At 34.5% G+C, this 20,319-nt stretch overlaps 1 protein-coding gene across 1 annotated transcript in view; it reads left to right on the plus strand.

The window, feature by feature from the left end:
- LOC309822271 (UDP-glucuronosyltransferase 2A2-like) overlaps positions 1-19,124 on the plus strand; it is a gene marked incomplete at both ends in the record, with an annotated part of 46,369 nt that extends 27,245 nt beyond the window's left edge. The window contains 5 exon segments of the mRNA XM_082654012.1: positions 9,843-9,913; positions 10,978-11,109; positions 13,611-13,698; positions 14,166-14,385; positions 18,845-19,124. Coding sequence (XP_082510138.1) covers positions 9,843-9,913; positions 10,978-11,109; positions 13,611-13,698; positions 14,166-14,385; positions 18,845-19,124 — 791 coding nt within the window.
- Between the last annotated feature and the right edge of the window lie 1,195 nt (positions 19,125-20,319).

Here is a 20,319-nt window from a genome sequence, read left to right on the forward strand (position 1 = left end):
AGACCAAGGTGTTGTCAAGGCTGGTTTCCCTTGAGGCCTATCTCTCTGGCTTGTAGATGGCCACCTTCTTGCTATGTCCTCTCATGGTCTTTCCTCTGTATATGTAAATTCATAGTGTCTCTTCCTCTTCTTGTAAGGTGATCTGTCATGTTAGATTAGGGCCCCACTCTTATAACCTCATTTAATTTTAATTACCTCTTTAAAGGACCTATGTTCAAATACAGTCAGATTTCAATATATTAATGTTAGAGGAACATAGTTCAGTCCATAACACTGATTTTTAATAGACACATTGTTTCACAGAAATAATAGTCAAAATAACCCACTTTAAAAATCCTTAGATTTACACACGATTTTGAATTTACACTGAATTGATTTCACAGTAAATAATTTAACAACTGATAAGAACTTCCTGGGTATAGGCAGTGTGTGGATTTAAGGTAAATAAGACTAGGGCCTTGGCCTCAATACTTCCCTCACAAATAAACACAAAACACAGAATTAGAAAAATACTCTGATTATTAGAGATGCTGCCCTAGTTCTAATCAATAACTTTCTAGGACATTTGTCATATTATACATAAATAGAGGAAAGGTATAGGATTCTGTATGTATACATATTATGAAACAAATACAGTCCTTAGGATCAATGGCAAATTTTTAACTCTAACATCTTTAATAGGTTTTTCTTTTACTGTAAGTACTGTCATTGATTTTCATTGCTGTACTCTCATGTTCTTTATTAAGCAATTCTGAATGCACTATGAGTATAATTTCATTCCTGATGTTATGATAAAAATAACTAATACAAATTGCTAAAAAATTTGAATGGAACAAAAGTATATATAATGAATGTTAATTAGCTTCATGTTTCTCCTACATAAGCACTATTAACTTTTCTTATTTTTACATCAAGATATTGTCTATGTATTATTAAACATAAATATACATTTTTTTCTTTCTTTTACCAGTAGGAATAATGAGTAAATATTCATGTTTACCTACTTTTTCACTTAATATATATTTGACATCTTTCCACACAACATTTTAAAATCTACATTATCCTTTATATTGATTTAGTAATATTCATATGAATAGGTATAACAAATCATTGAACTGGTCTAGTGTGAAAGCTATACTTCGATTGTTCCAGCTCTGGTGTTACAAAAAAACATATATATATATTGCCCTAAACTTTGGTACTTATATCTCTGCCACAATGTCCTCTAAAATTTTTGAAACATTTAACCTTTATCTTCAGACCTTTTCTTAGGTGGCCAGCAATTATTCCATTTTCTTATGGACTGTTTATTCTATTGATCTCTAACTGGTCTGGAATTTTAGGGAATCTAAAGCCTTTCTTTCTATGACATGCATTACAAACATCTTTTTAAGCTCATCAATTGACTTAGGAATTTTAAACCAATTTACATCAACATAAAAATATTTTTATATAGTTTAAAAGATTACACATGAAGTTTCAGATTTTAGAAAATATCATACCAATAAAAAGTGAAAAAATGTAAGTATACAGTTGATGTAAATAATAAAATAAACTTCTGTGTGCCATACAAGCAAGTTAAGAAATAGATAGTCGTCAGTTTCTTAGAAACATGCTTCTTCCAGTAAAAACCACAAGTCTGATTTTGGTGAACATTTTCTTGGAAATTTGATGTCTACCATTATATGTGATTTCCTCAACACTCTATTGTTTAGTTTATTTAAATATTATACAAATACAAGCATAGATGGGCTACTTATGCTCAGTACTCTTAAAGATGCAATCATGTTTTTTTTTTAAGCTCTATAGATAGTGTTCTGTTGTGTGACTACATCATGACATTTTGTGGGTGGACAACTATCTATTTACAATTTTTTTTATATAATGCTGCTATTATGAACATTTTTGTATATGTCCTCTGTTGTAATAACAGAGCAATAGTATCAATAGGATGTAAATTGTATATATATATATAATATATTTCCCCTACTAGGTAATTTCAGACTTTTCTCAAAAAATTATACTCCAACCAAGACTCAAAATTTTACCTTAACCAACACAGCATTTTAGTCCTCACAGTACCACATCCTTACTTAGCATATGATTGAATGACTTTTATTAACAGTCATCAGCAACTGTCGCCATGTTCTAATTTTATAATTCCTCAAAATAATGATTTTTTTTTAAGTTTGGTCAATATGGTAGGTCTGAAATTGCATCTTAGGTTTTATTTAGATTTCTATTACTAAGATTAAGTAACTTTTCATATTTTATGGGCCGTTTTTATTTCTTTTTCAGTGAATATCTTTCTCATGTCTTTTGCCCATTTTTTCTAATGGGTTTGCTTGTGCTTTCATTATGGATTCAATAAATTCCTTGTATACTCTATATAAGCCTTTGTTAGTTTCATGTATTGCAAACATCTTCTTGGGAGTTTATAATGTGCTTCTCATTGTCCTAAATATCATATGAAGACCTTCAGGTTTTAAACTTAATGGAGTCAAATTAATTAACCATTTTCTTTATGCACTTGAGGAAATCCTTTCTTACTCTGAAAGCATAAAGATTGTCTTTTGTATTGTCTCCAAAGAAGCTATGGTCTTGCTTTGCTTTTGAAGATTTTAATCTACTTACTAATTTATTTTTGTGTATTTTGTAGGTTGGACTCAATTTCTTTTCTTTTCACCTTCCTTCCTTTGCTGTTCCTCCTTCTTCCTTCTTTCATGCCTCCTTCCCTCTCTTCTTCTCTCCTCTCCTTTCTTTCTTCTTACCCTTGCCCAGGGATAAGGAGTTGTACCATTACTATTTATTCAAGGCTTCTTCTTTTCCCTAGTTAACTACAATGTTTGCTTTATCATTCAGAAATTTCACTACTTAAGTGGTTTTTCTTCTATTCATTATCTTTCTTTCTTGTACTTGTTCTTTTTTGTAGCTTTATTAAGACATAATTGACATATAACATTCTGTAAGTTTACAGTGCACAACATGATGACTTGATACACACAGAAGTATAGTGAAATGTTTACTACAGTAATGTTAGTTAGCACATCCATCACCCCACCTATTTACTATTTTTGTGGTGAGAACATTTAATGTCTACTCTCTTAGCAGCTTTCAAGTATATAGTACAGTATTGTTAACCATAGTCATCATACTGAATATTAGATCCCCAGAACTTATTCATCTTATAACTGAAAGTTCGTACCCTTTGACCAACATCTCCCTAAGTCTCCCCCGCCCATCCCTGAAAATCACCAATCCACTCCCCATTTCTTTGAATTTGGCCTTTTTTTTTTTAAGATTCCACATTTCAGTGAGATCATATAGTATTTGTTTTTCTCTGTCTGACTTATTTCACTTAGAATGTTTCATTCATTTTGTCACAAATGTCAAGATTTTCTTCTTTTTCATGGCTGAATAATATTCCATTGTGTGTGTGTGTGTGTGTGTGTGTGTGTGTGTGTGTGTGTGTGTACCACATCCTCTACCCATCCATCAAAAATTAGACTTATGGACTGTGGCTGGGAGGAGCTGGAACTAAGTGTATGGCCATTTCAGTATCTCTGAGAGCACAGACAGGAGTGTCTCCTACTGGGTCCCTGTGTGGCAGATCTGCTAATGGACTGTAGCTGTGATGAAGTTGCAGCTAAGTAGGGAACTCTTCAGGATCCCTGGGGACACAGCCTTGAGTGTATTTTGCTGGGTCTGTAAGTTAGCAGGATTTCCACAGACTGTGGCTAGAAGGGGCTAGAGCCAAGTTAGGGCCCTTTCAGAATCTCCAGGTTGTAGGTCAAAGTGTCTCCCTCTGGGACCCTGAACCCTCAGGACAGCAGGCAGACTGTGGCAGTGAGCAAGCTGGAGTTAAGTATAGGAGCCTTTCAGGATCTCCTGGGGTGCAGACAGGAGTGCCTCCTGCCTGGTTGCTGTGCCAGCAAGGCTACTTGAGGACTGTGGCTGGGAGGGGCTGCAGCCCAGTTACAGGGTCTTTTCAGAATCTACAGTCTGACCAAGTTTAGCAAACTTGCTTCCAGGGATCCCATAGGTGCTCGAGCCAGTTCATGGGCCACTTCAGGGCCCACAGCTGAGACTGAAGTTTGTGTGTTTATTACTCGACATGCAGGTGGGCATGACTCTTCTTGGGTTCCTTGGCATATGGTGTTGGTGACAGAACCAAAGAGAAACAGGCTGTAGCTGAGTTCTCAGGGGTACAGAGCTTTTTTCCACGTCTGCAACCAGGATCACACTCTATGGGTCAGTCATCTGATTGCAAACTTGCCTTCTCAAAAGGTCTTTTTCTGTCTTGTACTGCACCCGGATTTCACAGTCTCCTATCTGTATTCTGAATCTCCAGCAAAGGCACATTTGTCTGTGGATAAATGCCAAATCATTGTTGTTGAGGGGTAGGAGGATACATGAGAGACATCTTATTTGGTCATCCTGCTCAAAATACCTAGAAGGGTAATACCCTATCCCCTTGTATCTCTTCTAGAGCACCTTGGTTATCCTTAGCTCTTTGCTCTTCTATTGTAGATTTTTTAAATTAAATATAAAATTCTACAAAAATTATCAAGTTTCATGAACCTTGGGATTTTGAGATTTTAATAAGAATTACAAGGAATCTGTAGATTGATTTGGAGAGAATGGACATCTTTATGAATTTTGATTTTCCTATCAATGCACATGATAGCTCTATTTATTTTTCTACAATTTTTTTTATTGGAGTATAATTGCTTTACAATGGTGTGTTAGTTTCTGCTTTATAACAAAGTGAATCAGTTATACATATACATATGTTCCCATATCTCTTCCCTCTTGTGTCTCCTTCCCTCCCACCCTCCCTATCCCACCCCTCTAGGTGGTCACAAAGCACCGAGCTGATCTCCCTGTGCTATGCAGCTGCTTCCCACTAGCTATCTACCTTACGTTTGGTAGTGTATATATGTCCATGCCTCTCTCTCGCTTTGTCACAGCTTACCCTTCCCCCTCCCCATATCCTCAAGTCCATTCTTTAGCAGATCTGTGTCTTTATTCCTGTCTTACCCCTAGGTTCTCCATGACATACAATGGGTTTTAATAAGACTTTACAATTCTAATCAGACATAGTTTACACAACTCTTATACAATTATTCAACAATTAGAAGTTGAAGTATATATTTTACTTATATTTTCTTTTATTCATACACACAAATTTCAGTTGCCATTTCACAATATTTTGTATCCACTGAAATTATCAAACTCTATTCTAATAATGTATCTGTATATTCTTTTGGAATATACAGAGAGTTTCAGCTTATCTGAACACTCAAGAGCAGAGACTCAGGATTGGAAATCACCACAGGAACCAGTCCCTGGGTAGGAATACCTAAACTATAATTGGTGAATTGCTGGAGGTTCAGTGTGGACAAATCTGAGGGTTAAAAAATCCAGTGGGACTCAATCATAAGGGAGTCCCCACAATATTGTGAGATTTATTTCCAGGAGCTCAACCAATTTTCCATAGTGAATATCAAAGAAAAATCCCTTACTTCCAGTTAGGGGAGGGGAAAAGGAATCATTTTGAAAGAAGCTAGAGCACTCTGTTCTTCCTAAAAAGGTCTGTCCTCAGGGTAAACTAGTTAACCAGTACACAATGTGTTGGGGTATTATCAGAGCCTAACTGACCTGCAGAAGAAAAATACCCAACTCCAGGTCCCGCTAGACTACCACATGGAAAAGGGATATACCCAACTCTAGACCATCCTGCCCCAAGTAAAGTGGGAGAAAAAATTGAGAAAGAGTTGTGATGAGTCCAGAGGCATAGACTCAGTAAAATACTGAGACCAATCTTAGGGCTGTAGACTGCCTCTCTACCCACAGTTCATGACCACATTTAAAAGGCCTATTTACAATAGTTTATTTTATCCAGTACATCATGACTGGCTATGAAGAAAAAATTACAAGGCATACCAAAAGGCAAAAACACATTTCGAGTAGTCAGAACAATCATCACCAGAGATGGCAAGAATGTTGTAATTTTCAAAACAAGGACCTGAAACAATTCTGATTAATATGCTAAAGGCTCTAAATGGAAAAAGTGGACAACATGTAAAAACAGATGAACTGTGTAAGCAGTGAGATGCAAATCCTAAGAAAAACCAAAAAAGGAGAGATAAAAAAATTGTAACAAAAATGAATTCAAAGATGAAATTATACTAATTCTTTATAGTCATTTTTAGAGGATAAAAGCTGAGAGAATAAGTTCTAACTCATTTTATGAGGATAGCATTACCTAAATGTCAAAACCAGACAAAGACATTACAAGGGAAGAAAGCCACAGATCAATATTTCTCATAAACATAGAGTCAGAAGTCCTCAACAAAATGTTAGAAAATTCTGCTCTGTGAAATAAAATGTCAAGAGAATGAAAAGACAAGGCACAGACTGGGAGACAATATTTGCAAAAGACAGGTCTGATAAAGAACTGTTATCCAAAATGTTTTTTAAAAACACAAAACTCCACAAGAAGAAATCATGAAACCTGATTAAAAAGTAGACGAAAGACCATAACAGATACTGCACAAAGGAGATATATAGTTGGCAAATAGCATATAAAAAGATGCTCCATGTCATTTGTTTTGAGGGAAATGCAAATTAAAATAATAATGAGATACCACTTCAAATCTATTAAAATGGCCAAAATGCAAAACACTGACAACACCAAAAGCTGGAAAGTTGTGGAACAGGAACTCTCCTTATTGCTAGTGGGAATGTAAAGTGGTACAGCCACTTGGGAAACACTTAGGTGGTTTCTTATAAAAGTAAACATACTCTTACCATACTACCACACTCCTTGGTATTTAACTAAAGGAGTTAAAAACATGTTTACACGAAAATGTGCACGTGGATATTTATAGAAGTTTTATTCGTAATTGGCAAAACTTGGAAGCAATCACATTGCCTTTCAGTTGGTGAATGGATAAACTTGGAAGCAACCAAGTTGCAGATCCAAACAAAGGAATATTATTCAGCTCTAAAAAATGAGTTATTGAGCCAAAAAGAGACATGGAACAATGGAACAACCTTAAGTCCCTATTATTAAGGAAAAAATCCAATCTGAAAAGTTTACCTACTGTACGATTCAAACTCTGACATTCTGGGAAAGGTAAAACTGTGGAGACCATAAAAAAAAAAAATCAATGGTTGCTAGAGGGTTAGATGGGGATGGGGGATTTATAGGCAGAGCACGAAAGAATATTGGGGCAGTGAAAATACTCTGTATGATACCATAATGATTGATCATGTCTTTATTATTTGTCCAAAACCACAGAATTTATAATACTAGGAGTTAATTATAAGGTAAACAACAGACTTTGGATGATTATAATGTTTCAGTGTGGGTTCATCAATTGCAACAAACGTACGATTCTCTTGGGGGATGTTGATACTGAAGGAGTCTATGCATGGGTGAAGACAAGGGTACACGGGAGATATCTCCACTTTCCCCTCAGTTTTGCTGTGATCCAAAAATTGCTCTAAAAAAGTAAAGTATTAATTTTTTAAAAGTGATACAGAAATTATGCATATTAGTTTTCTCACATGCCTTTGAAAGGAATGAATAAGCTAAAGAGCCTAGAAAAGTTATTTCTAGGTTGATATCTGCGGCTTGCCTGACTTACCACCGAGAGATTGGTAACTGTCCTCTGCTCAATTCCCTCCATCCAACTCACCTACATTAAGGCTTTTGCCATACATTCAGGCTACCTCTAAGAATTCTTTGAAATTGAAAGGCATCTCAGTAAACTCACCATGTAGGATTACAGTAATAGATTCAAACAATAACAATATTTACATGGTAATTCAAATTTAATGGCCATTTATCAATTATTTATATAATTTTCCACTGTGTTCATAACTCATTTTGTGTAATAATATAACTATAGGAAAAAGATTGGTGGTAAAGTTTAATTCCATATTTTTGTTTTGCAAGTCCTCAGCATAACATTTAGAATGTCTTATGAAAGTATTTAACAACTTTTGCATACTTTTGCTCAGTTTTGTTCTCACATTTTATTGGCTTTGTATTTCATACTGCGCATAACTGTTTCAAATATAGAAGCTTAGTGAATACTTTAAGCTAGGTCTTTCTTAAAATGTGGTCTACAGGTTTACACAATAATTTCACCTAAGTACTTAGTAATCAAGGCAGGATGTCACACGCATGGAACAAGACATCTAAAGAACAATAACATATTGGTGGGAAATTGTGAGGCAGTGTTCTCATCCAGTCTCTGGCAATTTCAAGCTGAGTGTCCTTGGAAATTGCTTCTTTATTATCAAATTAAATCATTGCCTATATAACTTCAGACATATATCCAAGCACTACAAAGTAGTAATGATTCTAAAAGGAGGCTATCCAACCTGCAGTATACATGATCACCAATTCTGAATAGAATCCTTAAGAAAGGAACATTCTCATCTGAATTCTTCTTTACTTGGATGCAAAACACGTTTTCTGTGTATACGAATGATTGACTTGGTAATTTGCAAATACTCATTCTTCTCCACAGTGTCAATAACAGAGCTATGCTGCTGGATGTCTTCAGTTTGCTACACCAAATCTATTTTCAAAATCATAGGGGTCTTTTGTGAATGATATTACTTTTTTTTTTTTTACTTTACTTTGATATTTAAGCAGAGAATGAAGTCTGCCATGTGACATGTTAAAAATATCATTGTGTCCATAGTATAGATATTGGATTGAAGAACAGGAAGCTAGAGCCTTGGAAATCATTAAGAAGACTGCTGTAGTCTTCCTAACAAGTATGATAGAGTTATGAATAGGGACATTTACTATGATCATTTGAGTGATAAAGATGCTTTCGTGAGTCTTGGGCAGACTCTTACTGACAGGCTTTGGTCAGTAAGAAGAAGTTAAGTGTTGATGGAAGACATGGAATCAGACAGGGCCTCTTGGAGAGCAATGAGATTTACTGAGCCAGGAAACAGTTAGTTGAAAAAGCTTTTTTGAGATAGCAATGATGAGTTCCATTTCAAATTCACTTTAAGAAGTCTAAAGAGTTTTCAGGTGGAGATTTCTAGAAGTCATCTTTTAATACAAGGTTTAGTCTCAGCAGAGAGCATTAGAAATAAATTGGGAGTCATCAACATAAAGTAGAAATCATAAAACTGAGAAACCCAAACACTGAATTGGTTCTTTATGACCATGATATCAGGGGTTTTTTTGGAGTAAAAGAGAAAATCATATACCCATATTCCAATGTTATTAAAGAATAAATATGGACTGCCAGAAATATTAGAAGCAAACAATATTGAGAAACAAAGGAAAATAATAGGTAAATACAGTAAGAATATTGTATTTAACTATCTTTATCAATAGGCAGTGAAGAGACAGATATTCATTTGCTTGGGTTGTGGGTAAACAAACATAATCTCTGTAGAAGATAGCAGGTTAAATGGTGTTCCCAGGTGAGTTCTTGATTTCTGTTTAGGGTAAGATGAATATTGAAGTTTAAAACTTTACTTCAGGATTCTGAATATGCTTTTCACACCAACTAAGGTATAGCTGAAGACAAGCTCTATTGAGTGTTATTACTGGAGATAGTAAACCAATATCTAAAATAAATAAAGGTACAGAAAGAGATAAGACATATCCCATGGCTCATTAGGTAATACCTTGCCACACTATTATGTTTATCCTTCCAACCCCACTTTTCACATGCAGACAATTTCACAAAAATGACTCAGACATGTTTCACAAGGTAGAAAAATTATTCCATCCCAAACCCAATTATTAATATAGATATTTGGGCAATACCAATCTTGGCTTATATCTCTGATGAAAGAATTATGCCAGTCACTGGATACACAGAATAGAAAAGAAATGACAGTTAAATCAAGAATCCAAATCAAACAGGTAAGTGTGTAAATCTTAATATACCTGTGTGTATATGTGCCTGCATATGTGCTTGTGTGTGTGTAATGTTTCTTTATTCAATCACTATCTGTTTAGGGAGTTGAATCAAAATGGTAAAATACCAATTCCTGGGACATCAGATATTCTCTTAACATTAACTAAGTAAAAATAGCAGTCTAATTTCATTTATGGCATTGTCCTTCCCATTGTAATTTTATTAGCCTTAAACTGAGAAACATAGTGATTGCAGGGTGACCACATATAGTTACAAAGAGATGACATATCTCTAGAGGGTGACATTACATAGATTATGTGAAACACCCCAATCCCAGACTTTGCTATGCCTAGTTTGCACAACTGTAAGTGATGATCAAGAGAATTTTATTTGCAGAGAATCTGTGCTAAGGCTCAAATTTTGGGCACGCAGTTAGTGTCACACTCTTGTGGGAAGGCAGAGAAACACTGTCTCATAAGTGTTATCATGATTGTAGCAGGAATTTAACTGCATTATCATCTTTTCAAATGTATTACTATATATACCATTTCTTAAAAAATATTTTTTAGCCCTATTAATCAGGGAAATAATAAACATGAGAAAAATATTCTGAACGCCCAACAGGAAGTTAGATCAAGTTATTCATAATTTATTGGATGTAAACTGGCGTGCTAAAAATTTTCAAAGCCTCATTCAGAACCCTTCTTTGGGCTTCCTTCCAAGGAATATTTTTACAAGTTTGCCACCAGCTCTGTTGGTTCATAAAATTAAGCCTTGGGAGTAATAGTTCCACGTACCATGAGAACATCGGCCTCTTATCGCCTATTCATTTTGTATAATGGTTTGGTTCCATTGCTTTATGTGTAATCACTCATTATATATTTAAGCCATAGTTTTCAGAAATACATTTCCTCTTAAAGAGACTAGATGGTTCTATGTGGCAGAAGACAGAATCAGTCTAACAATGTCCCTGACACTTCTCTTGAGTCTGCCTATTTAGAAATGTAGGAGAGCCTTTTTCCCCCTGTGATTCTGCACTTGTGTAAGAGAAAGAATTTTATCTCTGCAGGAAATGGAAGAATTTGTCCAAAGTTCAGGCGAAGATGGTATTGTGGTATTTTCTCTGGGGTCAATGGTCAAAATCCTCACAGAAGGAAAAGCCAATCTCATTGCCTCAGCCCTTGCCCAGATTCCACAGAAGGTTAGTACAAACTCCAGTCATGGTGGGCAGCTGCTCTGCCAACTGGAGAGAGTGTGTGGCTAATAGTACTCTTTCTAGGTGAAAGTTGTAACTCATCATACACTGAGAAGAACTGGTACCACCTTCAAGTAAAAATGTCTCAAAACATTAAAATGTATTTGGGGCACATTTTACCATTTGCCTACTGAGCCTTCGCATTACTATGAAAATACATCTTTTTATGAAGTCACTTATTTTCAATGAAATAGAGATGAAAATGTTAAGATTCTAATAACTTTTTACTCTTTGAAACCTTATGACTTGCACTGACTCTTTCCAAAAGTTCTAAAGTGTGTTAGCTTCAAGGTCCAGGAAAAGAGAGATTACACATAGAGTAGAGTAGAATCATGTTCAAGAATATACTTTATATTGCTAGGCTTTATTAGGATTCAATTAAAGTATAGTTGGTTTAGAAATAGAAGCCTAATCTTTCTAAGATAAATTTTCTACAGTTAAAACAATTAAAGATCCTAGTGTTATTGTCAAACAGTATATATTTTCTAATTTATGACATTCAATTAACTTTAATTTTGTTAATTCTAGATTTCTACTCTTTATATACTTCCATTCACAAAACACCCTGTCTCTTTATATTTTTATATTAAAGTAAATAAAACTCTATAATTGTAAGTGTACTATTTAGGCCTGTTAAAACTCTGGATTTTTATTTTTAAACTTTTCTGTTAAAGAGTTTGCCACCTATTAGTATTTAATCTGAAAATTGTCATACAGAAAAGAAAAAAAAAAAGAAAGAAAAAAATTATGTAACAAAAGGTTAGCATCCTAACAAGATACTTCATTAAATAATAGAGTATAAAGAAATCCTCTATCTCATTCCCCCTCAAAAACAAAAAAGGGAAAAAGAGAGAAAAAGAGAGAGAGAAAGGAAGGAAGGCAGGCAGGAAGGCAGGAAGAAAAGAAAGAGAAACAAAGGGAGGAAGGAAGGGAGGGAGGGCAGAAAGGCAACAAATCATCCAAAAAGCAGCCAAAAAAATTTTAAAGCTAATTATATTTTTGGAAAACATTACATTTGAAACTTAAGAACTAGGATGGCCTCATGACAAGTAAAGTTACGTAGTATTCATGTTCGTTTTAATGCTTTTTAACCCTCATATTCTGCCTAAACTAGTCCTATTTATTTTCTGTTTCTTCACTCACAATCTCACTTCCAAAAGCTTTTAAGTGATAATACTATATTTAATAGACTATTAGTATAAGCCCTTTCAAAAAAGGTAAAGGCAAGCAGTTTTACCTTATTTATCAATGTTTGCAAACTACCTCTTTTGTATGTTCCTCTCAACTATCACATAAAGGAGGATGGGCTAAGAAAGGGCGGGTTTGTGCACCACCTGCCGGCCATTGAGGGCAGAACAGGATGCTTAGAACTCAGAATTTGGAGGACATGTGCACCCCTCACACCTGCCTGGCTGGGATGTTAAGTCATTCAATATGTCAATGTCCCAGACTCTTTGCTGATGACACTGGTGATGCTCTGCTCCAGTCATGCCTGGTTTCCTGCCTGAGACGTGCCTCACTCCTTGGAGCCATAGCCTGGGGAACAAGAGAGTCAGCCTTTTATGCTACCTGAAAAAAAAAAACCCTCTCTCCTGTCCCTAGAAACGAGCTTCTGGTTTCCACCATCAGATTCTCCACTGGATCTTCAGCCTGTTAGGCACAGAGGACTGCAGCTCTGCTTAGAATAAAATCTTCCTTGATAAACTACTATGCAACCTAGATCAGTTTCACAAATAACTGAAACAGAAGATGAAAGTGAAAAGTGTTTGGACTTGTCTCCATTTGGGAATTAAGGCCCAGAGTTGATTCCAAGAAAGCAGGAGCTATTTGAAGCATGTGGAATACAACTGTCATGCCTTGGAGCTTGTCAGGGAGGGAAGCAAACTGCACTTTTCTCTCATTTATCAATTCCTCTCAAAATACAAAGAAATAAGGAAGAACATTATGTTCATGACCCTCTCTATTCAATTATATTTTTATGCAAGAAAAGTAATCTGCACTCAGTTATAAAATATCTGAAAACAAAATAATGGTTATAGATTTAAACATGATATATTATATCTTGAATATCCAACAAATTATTTAGAACACAATCTGTGTTTCTTAAATTAATAAAACTTACAAATTATAATTTTTATCCTTTCAGAACATCAAGTGGTATTTGCTGTTTTCAGATTTTAGTATACTTTTTCTTGAAAAACTTTCTTCGCAATATTCTTTTGTTTATGACTTAAAGTTAACTGCTGTAACAGATATACATGAACATCAGTTGTTTGAACTTTTTATGAACTTCTGTATACTTCATGTAATACCTCAACACAGGCTTTCAAATAGTCAAAAAAAAAAACCACCTAAGATGCACTATATGATTTATAAATAACTCTATGGCCTTAAAATGCCTTAATTTTGTGTTTTTACTTACAAAATTAAAGCACTGTCTTCCACAGGTTTTATGGAGATACAAAGGAAAGAAACCGACCACGTTAGGAGCCAATACTCGGCTCTATGATTGGATACCACAGAATGGTCTTCTTGGTAAGACCAAGAAAAAAAAGCTGTACAGTTGGATGATGGGCAAGTAGCTGCTTAACAGCAAGTAAATTCAATAAACATTTTAAATATTTAAATTTCCACATTTTACTTGCAGTTTTAAAGCAGATATAATTAAAGAATGGGCCATTAATTTTATAGATTGATGCTTACTCTGGCTCATAAAAGAGAATCTTCAGTTAAGACTCTCACCGCTCTCCAAGTTTCAATTTCAGTTCTGATATGGCCTCCTCAGTAAGTCTTTCTAGACAATGCAGAGGAAGTTAATTCCACCTTTTTCGGGGATCATGATTATCTGAGATAGCAATTCCCCATGTTCTTGGCTTTTGTAGAAAACACTGCCTTCTTCATTGAGTTATCCAATAGTTTTTTCCCCATCTCTCTCTGAAATTCTATTAATGTATTATGTATCATGAAATCCTCACCTGCTTCTCATCCAATCCCCAAACTAGGTCATCCCAAAGTAAAAGGTTTTATCACTCATGGTGGAACCAATGGGATCTATGAAGCTATCTATCATGGGGTGCCTATGGTGGGAGTTCCCATGTTTGCTCATCAGCCTGACAACATTGCTCACATGAAGGCCAAAGGAGCAGCTGTGGAGGTGAACATAAACACAATGACAAGTGCAGATTTACTCAATGCCTTGAGAACAATCATTAATGAACCTTTGTAAGTACTACTACTTTTAAAGGCTTGTCATTAATTATGCTACCCATCATACTCAAAAATGTCCAATGTTTCATGCATTTCTAACTAGTGTATTTTCAAATAACAACTATAACATGACCATTTAAAAACCATTTTATTATTTCATTTCCCAAATTGCTGAAGTGATTGTCTGAGATGATAAAACAAACTAAGATTTCAAATATTATATTAATGTTTTTTCAAAATAAATAATGTTGGTGATTACATAAATTCTTAGATAATTTTCTGGATAATCTGCTTTTTTTATAAACAAATATATATGTTTATTTAAATATTATAACCATTCAGTAAGTACAAAAATGGAAGTGATAATTCACCCAATATTGATCATTCAAAAATAATCATTGTTAACACTTGGTGTATATCATTAATCAGTATATGCATATATACAGGGAGGAGTAGTTAGAGTAGTTAATAATTTTATAAATATCAATTGATACTATATATGCATTTTTAAACAAAATTTTAAATTTTATCTGATTTAGCTAAAGATAAAATAAATTTGTAAACTACATTTATAAACTATATGAACTTTAGATACAGATGATTATATCTTAATATTTTTCTCTGAAAGGTCTCACCAAGGTTAAGAATTAATATATGTATACATAGTGTTTATTTTTAACAATGTGTTTTAATTTTAGCCACTAATAGTTGAAATTGGAAGTTATTTCATCTCTAATATATATTACTTAAATTTTTAATTTGTCAATATTTATGGCACTTATTTTCCTCACAGTAATTTAATCTTTTCACATATTTTAAGAGAATCAATAATCACCATTGAATCAGAGATTCTACAAAATATTTTGAATTCATTCTTAACTGAATGCTTCATATGGAATTTTCTTTCATCAAAGAGTCATGGACTCCCTGAAATCACAATTAACAATATTTGCTCATTGACTTGATGGGAGAATGACACCTATCTGAATATAACATACTTAGATCTCACTTTCTTTCCTTTTGAACTGTGCAGGGTTACTTATGATCTTCTGGCTTTAAATGCTGCTGTAGGGTTTTGAGGACTTTCTGATCAGTATTACTTTTTAAGAGTTTCTTGTTCAGCCTGGAAATAGATAGTATTTTTTAAATTCAGAAACTTAAACATGGCATATCCTTATCATTTGTTTTCTACATTTTCCTGGGATTATAGTGTATTCTTTTACCACTGTTAATCTAGGATGAAAATTATTCAATTTTCCTTTTCAGAAATTAATTTTTTTGTTTATTAAAATGTCTTTTAGTTCCATTTTTTATCTCTATTTCAGGGACATCAGATTTTAATATTCCCTATGTTAAAATATTTGAGTTTGTTTTCTTTCTCTATTATTTTCTAATTGTTCTAATCATTTTTTGCTTTCTTAATTTACTGAGATTCCTTCAAATAGTCCATAAATTAGTAAATTCACTTTTTCATGAACATTACTTACTGTTTGTAATTTTCTTATTAATCCCTTAAAGTGCTATTTTTAACAACTAATTTCAATAGCTCATCTTGTCTTTTGTTACCTCCTCTTGTTTCATAATCTGATCCTCGAGCTTTTGTTCATAACTCTCACATTCTTACTCTACTCAAACTTTCCTCTTCTTTTGAATTATGTATTATGCCTAATTACATTCTAAGTCTGTCATTTTTATGTTTTTTCCCCAGTATTGTGTAAGTTGCTGTCATGTGTTTCATCTTGCTTTCACTATTTGCTCCACATTTGTATAGATACCTTATTTTAAATTTTGTTTCTGGGCTTCCCTGGTGGCGCAGTGGTTGGGAGTCTGCCTGCCGATGCAGGGGACACGGGTTCGTGCCCCGGTCCCACATGCCGCGGAGCGGCTGGGCCTGTGACCCATGGCCGCTGGGCCTGCGCGTCTGGAGCCTGTGCTCCGCAATGGGAGAGGCCCGTGTACTGCAAAAAAAAAAAAAAAAAAAAAAAATTTGTTTCCAGTTTATCTCAGACTCAATTATTTTTATTCAGAGGCAAAACTTGAAGGATATTTGTAATATTCCATTCACATTACTGAAACCTGCAATTTAGGAGTTAGGAGAGAAGGTCAACATAAATGGAATTTTTTGCAGCTTTTTTTAGTGGAACTAGTCTATGAAAAACCATCTGTTAAAGCCCTAGCAGCAACGTTTTCTAGACAAAGTGGTCAATGTATTCATTTCCAAAAGGGAAGACACGCAATATCTGCCTTGAACTCATCCTAAAAAGTCAGCCCTGGTGGTCCATTTTCCCCTTCCACTCACATTGCAGTCAAAAGATTTTTGTTAAGATACATATATATTCAAATCATATATTTCAGAATATTATATATATCATCAGGATCTGGAAAGGGAGGTTAGGAGTTTCAGCAAGGCTTACTATGATCTTTTGTTTCTCATAAATGATGATCTTGATGTCTAATCTATTAGGCTATTACCAAATTGTTAATTGCTGATAATTTGGTTCATTTTACTAAATATCAGAGTAGGTAAATTCTGTAATTTTTAAAAATTCTACTTCATTTTGTAGAAGGCTTACTAAATTTTCTTGTTGATTTGAAAACTATTGATGTGAAAAAATTATACTCTTAGAATTTCCCAGGAAAATACCTGAAATTATTTATTTTAAAAATACTTTAACTGGGCTTCCCTGGTGGCGCAGTGGTTGAGGGTCCGCCTGCCGATGCAGGGGACGTGGGTTCGTGCCCCGGTCTGGGAGGATCCCACGTGCCGCGGAGCGGCTGGGCCCGTGAGCCATGGCCGCTGAGCCTGCGCGTCCGGAGCCTGTGCTCCGCAATGGGAGAGGCCACAACAGTGAGAGGCTCGGGTACTGAAAAAGAAAAAAAACAAAAAAAAGAAACAAAAATAACAAACAAAAAAATACCTTAACTTTAACCCTAAACTTAATTCTAAGTCTGAAATTATCTGGGAACAAAAGTGTTTAGTGTAGAGTATATATATAATGTATTTGTATTCCATTTTCTTATTCCTTAAAGGAGTTAAGGAGCACGAAGTTTATATTTAAATACATAAACCATAGCAATTTCATAATATTTTAACATAACTGTCATAAAACAGTGTACAACAAATATTAAGTAATCATCTTAATGAGCATAGATTATCCTATCTCATTTGTAGGAAGGCTTACTGTATTTTTATTTGTATTCACATGTACAAGTGTATCTGTCAAGTATATGCATATTTCAAATTTTAAATCTCTATCTATAAATGGAGAAAACCTTGAATAAAAATATGATTTGAACAGATAGTCTCTTATCACCACTGTAGTTTGCCTAAAATGTATTAGGATGAAACTTGTGTAACTACTCTTCTAGTTCTACCTATATTTCAATCTGGTTGAAAGAGAGTATGAAAACAACGAAAAACAAAACAAACAAAACAACAAAACAAAAAGAGAGAGTATGACTATTCTTTCTCACTGTGCACAAAAAAAAGAACACAAGTAAATTACCTCTTGCTGCTGGATGTTGTGTATCATGTTCACTGGTGAATGATGATTACATTTCTTCTTCTCTGATCCCAACAATGTCCAACTTGCACCAGGACATCTCTTCACATCTCTACCTTCTGTCATCTTCATGTCTGCAAGCTGGAACTTTTATCTCTAACACAAAACCAAAGGTAAACATACTAATTCTTGTCTCAGCCATCAAGAAATCTCCAGTGAATTCAGAACATGCCTTTTGAAGACATACATATAACCATTGGTGTTTGAGAGACTATTAGAGTTGTTAACTATTGCTCTTGTGATGCCACATTGATTATGGGCTTTATGCTAGTGAGACATTTCTATTTACCTCAAAAACTCAAAACCCATGTCCTTGCCATTTCTAAAATTACCTTAGTATCTTCATTCAATCTTGACACTGCCAATATATAGACACTGTCTTTTGCATCACAAAGGCACAGGTGTGTGCAATGGAGGCATTATCACAGTGTCGATCTCAGGCATTGCAGAAATGTCTCACTACTGTTGACTATCAGTTTCTATGTCTGTCATCATTAATTAGTCTGACATTAGAGGCCATGCTTATGGACTCTCTAATGGGTATTTTCTCTCAAAATAGGGTTATTCAGAGTCTTGGTCTGGAACAGTCCTGGAAACTATAATTCACACAATACCAAAATTCCTTTTTGGAAAAATGAGGCTATACATTTACAACTGATTTATTCCATCTTTTTTATATGTTTGCATTTTACCACACTCCATTAAGAATATATTTCTTCCACACCCCTCTTTCACAACTCTTAACATGCTATGTGACCAGCAAAGTTCATGTCACAGCAAGAATTAAAATGTTTTTCTCAACACACCTATGGATTTTGGCTTGCATAACACATATCATGTATTGTATGCTTACTTTTAATGAAAACAAAAGCTCTATAATTTCTATGTTTTTGTTTGTTTTTGCCTACCAGTTATAAAGAGAATGCTATGAGGTTATCACGGCTTCACCATGATCAGCCTGTAAAGCCCCTGGACCAAGCAGTCTTCTGGATCGACTTTGTCATGCACCACAAAGGAGCCAAGCACCCGCGGCCAGCTGCCCACGACCTCACCTGGTTCCAGTACCACTCTTTGGATGTGATTGGGTTCTTGCTGGCCTGTGTGGCAACTGCTGTATTCTTGGTCACAAAATGTTGTTTGTTTTCTTGTCTAAAATTTGTTAAAACAGGAAAGAAGAAAAAGAGAGAATAGATCTTTCTAAGTTTGGTAAAGACTTGTATGGGCAATTCTGTTCATTCTAGCCACAATGGCCTTAATGAAAACATAACATCTTCATTCTGTTTTCAAAATTCCCATTCCTCTCTGCCTTAAGCTAGAGATAAAGTCTAGAATTCAACAATAGCATTAACTGGTGGGCATGTCCCCTTCTTCTTTTGTCTTTTCCCAGGTGGCTTTACCCTCTTCCTCAAACATTCCTGACAAAGGTTCACTAATAATTTTACGTTTATTCTATTAATAATATCAATTTTTCCTTTACTTTTAACCTTAAGTGATATGCTGACTGACAATATGCTGAATCCTGGGGAACACACAAAATGTAAGCCAAAGTTGATAGATGCAGGGACCACAGAGAAAAAAAATTCACATGTTCCTCTAGAACATACAAATTAGGAAACCATCACAGGAGACTAGTATATCATAAGAGTAATGATTTCATTTGTCATAAAAATAAGTCTTTCTGTTTGCCCAGTGTTACTGGGGTCAGAGCACGAATTGATAATAATTGTGATGGCACATCACACCAGGGAAGGTCTACAAATTTCCATTAAACACATAGATAATCATACCCACATTTCTGCCTTTAGTCAGCAAGTATGCTTGTGTGCCCTTTAGTGCAAGAGACTGAGCACTGCCTTCAAACAAGAGATCGATTGAATCATTGATTTTTTTGTCAGGGACAGAGAATGTAAGCAATATTTTAAGGGGAACAGATAATTTTTAGAAAAAAATAAAAAATATAGGAAAATTTTAAAATAATTTTATGAAAATTTTAATTTACAGTACAATTGATAACGTTAAAGTTAAATGTCAATTCACTATATTTAAAAATCATTAAAGCTCATAATCTACAATTGCTATTTATAATCAAAAGTGTAGTTTTCTGTCAAAAACAAATATTTACCTGAAAGATACGATTATTATGCTATTTTTCAGTCTCTATCTCCTACAAATTTAAATTCATCAATAATTGTTATGCCAAGGATATAAGATGTTAGCAGACCTGTTTGACCAAAGATATGTTGTAGTAAACATGCATCAATGCAAAGCACTAAAGAGAAATGTTCATATTGGATTCAGCTTTGCATTAGTTTAACAAATAGATTAAAGATTTTACTTTCTTTACCCATCATAAACTTAATGACATGTCTAATTAAAGTTTTAATTT

The sequence above is a fragment of the Grampus griseus genome (genome assembly GCF_964374135.1).
Source record: "Grampus griseus genome assembly, chromosome: 4".
Classification (NCBI taxonomy): Eukaryota; Metazoa; Chordata; class Mammalia; order Artiodactyla; family Delphinidae; genus Grampus; species Grampus griseus.